General features: G+C 43.5%; 1 protein-coding gene across 1 annotated transcript in view; it reads right to left on the minus strand.

Annotated features, from left to right (window-relative positions):
• The window catches only part of NDRG3 (NDRG family member 3), a 62,413-nt gene that overhangs the window by 33,847 nt on the left and 20,606 nt on the right, over positions 1-7,960 (minus strand). Inside the window, exon 2 of the mRNA XM_009329329.1 lies at positions 2,873-2,978. Coding sequence (XP_009327604.1) covers positions 2,873-2,929 — 57 coding nt within the window. The 5' untranslated portion in view covers positions 2,930-2,978. The remainder of the gene's footprint in view (positions 1-2,872; positions 2,979-7,960) is intronic.

Consider the following 7,960-nt stretch of genomic DNA (forward strand, 5'->3'; position numbering starts at 1 on the left):
TTAAATACAGACAGTGGAGCCTTCTCATCTACCAGATCGTAAAGAAAGTAAATTCAGTCATCCAGTGCCACAGTGATTAAGGACTGTAAAAAAGCCTATGAAGAAATGAGAAACTTCTGTACCCAGCACTGGACTTGGATGGTGCATGCTAAGTAAAGAAAAGGGTGAGCTGAATTTGTACTGAGAAAAGCAAGATTCCCCGGCCAGGGAGAAAACGACACAAAGCAAAGAAGGAAGGTCTGCAGCTGTGTTGCTTGTTGTCAGGGTATACCACAATGCACAAGTAGCATTAGTGCGGACATGTCCTGACTCCTGGATACTTGATTTTAACACACCGAAATCTGACTTTAAACCATTAATCTATTCATTGTCTTAACTTGAGAAAGTCTAAGATTAAGGCACGTTTTTTAGTCCTCTGAAGGTGTGATGGCCGCACCTCAAAGGCAAAGAGCTAGCTGGAAGGACCCAATCCAGCCTGAGGGCTGTCCATTCAATCTCCTGAATTAAGCTGTTGCATTTCAGTAACTTTTCACTGAGGCTATATTAACAGGAGTCAAAGGTGCCAGAATATGGACCAGCCAGAATAATAAAGCATCACTGGGATAAGTTTTCTGATCAGGTTACAGGCAGTACTCTCTTTTTCTCTCTCGTTCAACTAAATGGGAACATCTGAAGTTGATTTTCTTTCCCAGTATAAAGTCACCACATTTTAGTGAGCCTGAATGAGGTGAACATATATAATCTAATGTATTTTACTTCCCTGCACTTGCTATTAGGCTTAAGTTACAGATAAACATAAGAGTGTTTGTATTCTTTAAAAGTCAGGCTTGTAATTTTCTGCTGACTTAGATTTGAGACAAAGCAAAGCCAGGACTCAGTGGTCACCAATGGCATTTCCTACAGTTCAGACAAACGAACGAGGTATGACCCATTTCCATTTCCCAGGCAATTCCACTCATTTTAGAGTTTAAGACACCAGAGCTCCTTTTCTCTATACCACAGCCTCTGTATCTGAAGAGTTCATGAGCACTCACCCATTAGCACCTTAAGAGTTTTACTGTACTATTTCTGGCCATTAATCCATGCTGGCTCAAACTCCTACATCTAAAGTGGATTGGTCAGTAAAAATCTTAGTGAACTGCCAGCTCAATACTTTTTGGACTCTGATACACTGCACAGAACAGCACGTTATGGCACCACACCCATATATGCTCCATAAACTATGTCTAAAAAGCACATGTGTATTATTTCAAGCTTGAAAGCATTAATAAGGGCCAGACCTCAGAGATGGTAGCTCCCTGAGGCATTTCTTTTGTTAAAACAAAGTGTAAAAAGGAGAGCCACAGCACACGTCTCCTCCCACACAGTGCTGAGGATGGTTCTGGAGCCACCCTACGTATTTTTTCCTACTGAGATAGTACATACTTCCTGTAACTTCAAAACTGAGTCAAGGAAGCCAAATATCACTTTGTATGTGCCCCTCTGTGTGCCGGTTAACACTACTGGGCTGCATTTAAACCAGAACTGTCCCAGCTACTAGCTAAGAGAAATGGCTGTGAGATGACACCACGGCACGGACCTGATGGGACTGATCAGGCAACACTTGACGGAGAGACTGAAAACTTATAAAGTGAAAACCACTTTGTTTTGGCATGCTTCAATACCTCCTACTTAGGTCAGCTCACCGAAGCAAGGGAAATCTACCCTCTTGAACTCAAACATGGAAAAACCTAGGAGAATCATGAGCAAGAGCTGGGGCGCTGCATTTAGGAAGCTTGTCTTCTGTAAACTTTTATCTCTCGATTTGAAGTCATAAACTGTTTTCAAGGCCTTTCTGTATTTTTATCTGCTGGTCTACACCAATTTTGTTCTTCTGAGGCTCACCCTCCCTGGAAACATTTTTAAAAGTTATGTTTAAGCTATGGTGGAAGCCTAGTAGTCAGCACTAGACTGGAAGAATAGGCAGCTGGACTGCAGATTTCAGCTGAATTTTTAGATTTTACAGATACTAAACAGATATGCTAGCACACTGCAGAAATGAGCAAAGACTAAGCAGCACAGACTAAAACATAGCAGAATTTCAGAGCAGCAAAGCATTGGGAACTGCTTCACATATCATCAGATTTGGCTGTTAGGTGTGGAAAATGACCAAACCGCATTGCTCATAATCACAATTTGCAGATGCAAGATTCTAGGTCTTGTTGGGATGGCCCATAATGACTTAGGCACTCAGAGCAACAGTTCGTGGCAGAATCCAGTGAGGCTAGGGCTTTCCTAAAGCCCAGATGGCTCTCCTCCAGCCCACAGAAGACAGAGTGAAAGCCTTAAACAGCTGCTGCAATACAATGATTTTCCAAAGTTTCAGTATTGCATGAATCTGGACTGCTCTAGCTAGGCTCTGCAGATATTAAAAGGAAATGGGTCTCCATTACTAAATCCAGGGAGACAGGGTTGTTTTGGGGGTCAAAACACAAAAGGATAATTTAAGACAAAAAATTTAAAACAAAAAAGTAAAAAAAAGAAAATGGGATACAATCCAAGGTTTCTCTAAAAAGCATGAACTTATAGAGGTTCTACAGCTCCGCCAGGTCAGGAATGGTATCACCTTTCAAGTTTCTGCCCTGCCTTTGTAAATCCTCAGTACAGGCATGACACACTGTTTGGCTGGGACTCCAAACTTACCTGAACTGCGGTGGTCTGTCTTTCCCTGAGACTTTGGAAGAGTATGCGGTAATGGATTATCAAAGTGGGGAAACATTTACTGTTTTTCAGTACTTAGGGTACTTCAAGCTGTAAACAGATTCTGGCAATCAGGGCTCCTTGCCAAAGTAAGCCAGAGCACCTGTGAGAGCAAAGGAGCAGCTAGCATTACCTTGTCATTCAGGAGCGGTTTGATCTCTGTCAGCTGAACATCCTGCAGTTCGTCCATGGTGCTGTAAGTGGAGCCAATTAACCCTCAGAGCAGCAACTGGGTGATTCTGAAACAAAGGCATATTGTTAGAAACAGTATTACAAGAGATGCTAGCCAAAGAAAGCTTTAAGATCTTTCATTAGACTTGTATATGCTCAAACAGAAGCCTGAAAGGCCATGCTTGCACTGAGTGTGGCAGTTATTGTACTCCTTGCCCTGCACATTGCCTTGCCCATTGAAAGCTGTCCCTGAAAGCTCAGGCCTTTCTACTCAAAGTCTGGATCCACTACCATGCATTGCTGGTACTTCAGCCATAGCCTGCCTGGAAATGAACTGGAAATGACTGGATCAGCAGAGCGAAAAAACTGTGTTCAATATGCGGGAATACTGACATCTCACTGCCATGTCTGACACACCTTAGCCACAGCATCCAGCCACTAGAGACAGGGCTGTGCCTGCAACCCACGAGACATGCAGCCAACACTGCGTTTGCACGTGGGAGACAGAGGTGTGGAGATCCAAGTACCTTGCTAGCAGAACATAAGACAGCCCAGAACCCAAGGGAGCCCTTGTTTTATGAGACGGGATATAAAAATGGCCCCCGGATAGTCCTGGTCCAAATGTAACCAACAGTATGTGAGGTTGCCATACGTCTATAGGAAATCACTGCTGCCACAGAGTCAGGGAAGAAATCTTCCAGTACAAATACAACAATGAGGATGGAGGGAAAATATGGCCGAGTTTACCAGGGATTTAATTTTTATTCTAGAGGCTCTACCTGTGTTTCTAGACAGGAGAATTTCTAGAACAGGCAGTTGCAGCAATTTGAAGAGGGCTCTGGCAATAGGAGATGATCATGCCTGATGGTGCAGATTATTTGGTTGTTCAGGAAAACTATACATATTACTGTAGATGAAATAAAAGTAGTCATGGACATAAGTAGGGACAGGAATAGGCATGTGGTGGGCTTCCTGGGCGTTAGCTGAGTGTACTAGAAAAAGACTCTCAAATTCTGTCACAAATCAAATTCTTTGTCCAAGATAATGTTCTGCTGCTAACCACGAAAGAAAAAAAGGTGGAAAAAGAGTACTTCTCCAGCCACCTTAATTCCACACATACGTGCGCTGCTCTGGGAAGGAGGGGTTCCCCTCACCCCAAATGCTGTGCAAAGCTGCGCACTCTTGTCATCCCCCTTTGTGCCAGGACTATCATTGGTGTGGCGGAAGTCAGTCTGGCACAAAACAAACCATAATGCCTTTTCCCCTCTGAAAATCAGCCACAGCCACTCCCCTCTCTTTTAGCTTCTTTGCTTTGGGAAACTTGAAATTATTCTTCTTTTTCAGATTTTTTTTGCTGTAAAACACATCAGTTGTGAGAGTTCCAAGAAACCAGTTAATTTATAGGTAACATCCCCTTACCCCACGATGAATTTTTATTCAGAAGAGCAGTAAGTGTCATTATTTAATGCACTGTAAGCCCCAGAGGGTGTTATGGGGACCAAAAAATATTTTCTGCTAAGGAATCACAACTTCCATATATACTGGGACTGATTAAGAGCTCAAGATCTACCAGGTTCTCTCCAAAACAGCATCCCACAAGGCTACTGACACCAAAGGAGTTTCAAACAAGCCTCACAAAGCTTATCTGCAGGAGGTGACAGACAGTACTAGAACCACCACCTTATTATCTGGAGAGCTTATTCCTCTCTTATGCTGCTTTGAAAAGACACCCACCGGACTCGATGGCAGGCAGGAAAGTGATGCTTATTCTTGGGGTCACCCAAGAGACCAAGTAGTTGTCCACTCTACCCAAAGGGATTAAAAAACTGTGCACACACCAGCCACCTTTCTCTGTGGGTTTTTGTACACAAGGGAGTGGTAAGTTATGCTTGTTTTGTGGTTCATGAGTCTTAGGCTCACACCTAGCATTTTTGCCTAAACCAGAGTCTACAGTGAAGCAGGGCATCTAACAATCACTCTCTACCGAGCTTTGCCTGACCAAAGAACAACTCAGAGCACCAATTGCTCTGCGTTAGGTTGCTCAAAGATACTTTTGCTAAAGCTTTGCAGATATTCCTCCTAGTTTCCCCTGAACTATACAAAGAGCAACAACTCCCAGAGAGCCCTGGGATGCATCCTGCATAAACCTGCCCGGGGACATCGTTTGCTGCTGATACAAGCATGCCAGTCCATGAAGTGTGTAAAGTCTAGAGAGAGGGAGACAGACTCATTTTGTAAATCCCATGCACTACTTTGTTAATCATTTGTTATATGAGAATAACAAAAAACTAAGTAGGCATTCAAAGCAAGGATTATCAAATGCTTTTATGTCATCAACCTCAATTTCATACTTGGTCTCTAGATGCAACTACAGTGCACACAATAAACAACATCACTCTGAAATTAATCCGATCCTTATCTTCCTGGTCCACTATTGCTCCAAATACTGTTTCAGGGGAAGGAGGGGGTCTCTAGGGGCTAAGGCAACAAACTGCTGTGTTATACCTGCACTGCGTGTTGCTCCTTTGTTAAAGCAAGCTGGGCAGCCACAAGAAAGGCTGCTGTTTTGGATGCTGGGCTCAGAAGTAGGTGAAACTTCCTTGAGAGAGAAGAGACCACCTTCCTTAACACCAACTGGGCTCATGTAGCTGGGAAAACTTCTGTAGGGGAGCACGCAGGAAGAGTAACAGACATGCTCTGCAATGAGTCTGCAGCACAGTCAGCCTGGGAGACTCTTGGCTCAGAGCAGACTCTCACCCAGGCTGCAGGAGCAAGAGCAGGACCTCCGAAGGGGCCAGAGGGGACTGAACGCCGAGGTGAGCCAGGAAGCCACTGAAAATTGCTGAACTGAGAGCAAAATCAGACGAGGGGGAGCCAGGAAGCCACTGAAAATTGCTGAACTGAGAGCAAAATCAGACAGAAAGATTAAACCTGCACAGCCACAAATGGCCAGACGGTGGATTTCTTTTCTAAACCTTTTGATTCTAATCTGCTCATCCAGCAAATCTGAGTTTTTTCTGCCTTCCTAGAAACTCAAAGCTTTTTGAAGGTTTTTTGAAAGAAAATGTGCAGGGTGTCCCCACCACTGCTTACAAGCAGCTTTTTTTAGATTGCTGAACCAGCTCTTCCCAATCCACTCACTTGTGAACTCTCTGGAAAATGTCTGTCACAGCCTCAGGACTTCATTTGAATCTGTTCAGAGGATATTCTGTAGGTAGATGCATGCACTTTTCTCTTCCCAAGGTCTCAGCAATCTGAATGCAATTGCCCTGGACCAAATCTGGGTAACTTGTTATTACAGCACGAGATCTGACTCGTTCTACATGATTATTCACCACAACTTCACTTGAGCACCCTGCTATGCTAACAGCAATATGGCTTTTGGTTTCAAACATGGCAAAGGGGCACATTTGTCCAAAAAAGGCCACAAAAATTTCTCAAAAGAGAATGCTTTGTAGCAGAGAGACCTGGTAAAGCACATCTCCAAATGCAGAGGCAAAGGGAAGGGTGGGGTATTGGCGACCTGGGCTATCCTCTGCTCCAACCATGTTAAAGACTCCTTGTAAAAGATCTGCAGACATGTCTGCCCAGGAAACAATGAATTCTCTCCCTCCAATCCTCCTGTTATTTAAAGAAACAAACATGTCATTTCATAAGCTGAAAGCAAGTTTAAAATACCACAACAAAGCAGCATAAATATTCATAGCACACAGAAGAGCTCTGTAGAAGACAGGCTACAGGCAAAGCAAAAGGTTTGCCTGGAATGATCTGTGTATAAATCATACATTTTTCTGTAAATGTCCCAGTATCACCTGCTTTGCAAGTATTCCTCTTGCCTCCATTTATATATGACTATAAATACACTCAAATACCCCAATTTAAACCATCCATCCCTTTCCAAAGGCTTCCCGAAGGCTGGAGTAGACTCTGTGCTCTTTGAAAACCAGTAAGACAAGAACTGAGGAAAGATATTTGGTGAATCATTAGCACAGAGAAATGAGAGTAGAACACAGAAGGCTGCAAAAAACCAAGGCAGGTGAGCCTCAGAAAGAAACCATCTACCTATAAATAAGAAACGTGCTCGCATGCTTACTCCAAGATAAGGGTGCTCTCAACTTTTATAATTTCAATATACAAAAAAAGAAGTGTTAAAGTAAGTTCAGTAAGTCAAGAGCATGAGTACTACAGACCTGCACCCACAGAGCCAGCAGTGTAAACTGCACCGCTTGTGGGTACTTAGGCTCCAGTTTCTATTTGGCGAAGTTCTAGCAGTACCACTCTCCACAGGGTTACAAGCTTCAAGAGTTGGATTCAAGATCCAACTCTCTGGGCACCTCCTTGAATATTCTGTTTTATTATGGAGGTGCAATTTCCCCACACTGTTTAGGAACTCAGTGCAACAAAATCTTGTATTCAGAGGCTGAAAATTCTTGTCCATTCACCTCTTGACTCATACATCAACTTGACTACAGCTTCTAATTTGTTAACTCCATAGCCAGTTATACTCCTGCTTTGTATGTTAACCACATTGAGGCAAAATTACACAAGACAGTTATCAAGCTATGCTACAAAACATGGCATTAAATGTTCCTAAATATACGCTCCTTTGTCTGGCAGCCCAGTAGAGGCTGGCTGAAGAAGCCTCCTCTCTAGGGACTGACTACACTTACAGTCATGACAATGTGGGTTAGGTTTCCAAGAACTGCCCTCTGACACAGCTACCTGCTGCTTACGAGATGGAAAGAAGAAATGCTGCTCCAGGGTGTGCAAAGGAAGATGGGAATAAACACAGAATTTGCAGCCAGTGCTAGAACTAAAGTAAACTACCCACAGTCCTCAGGTTTGCAGCTCAGCCATGTGTGTTGTGTAGCTTTTCACTACAGCTTTTTCCTTTCTACATAAGGCTTCCTGTGTCTCCTTTGCTTCTCTCTCTCGTACACACCAGAAGACAAGCTGCCTGACGACGCTCCTCACTCTGGTCGGGCAGACCGCAGTCTTGGCATACAGATCTTAAGTAAAATAAGTTTCATTTATGGCCTTTGAGACCTTT

Source organism: Pygoscelis adeliae, unplaced genomic scaffold, assembly GCF_000699105.1.
Source record: "Pygoscelis adeliae isolate BGI_AS28 unplaced genomic scaffold, ASM69910v1 Scaffold407, whole genome shotgun sequence".
NCBI lineage: Eukaryota > Metazoa > Chordata > Aves > Sphenisciformes > Spheniscidae > Pygoscelis > Pygoscelis adeliae.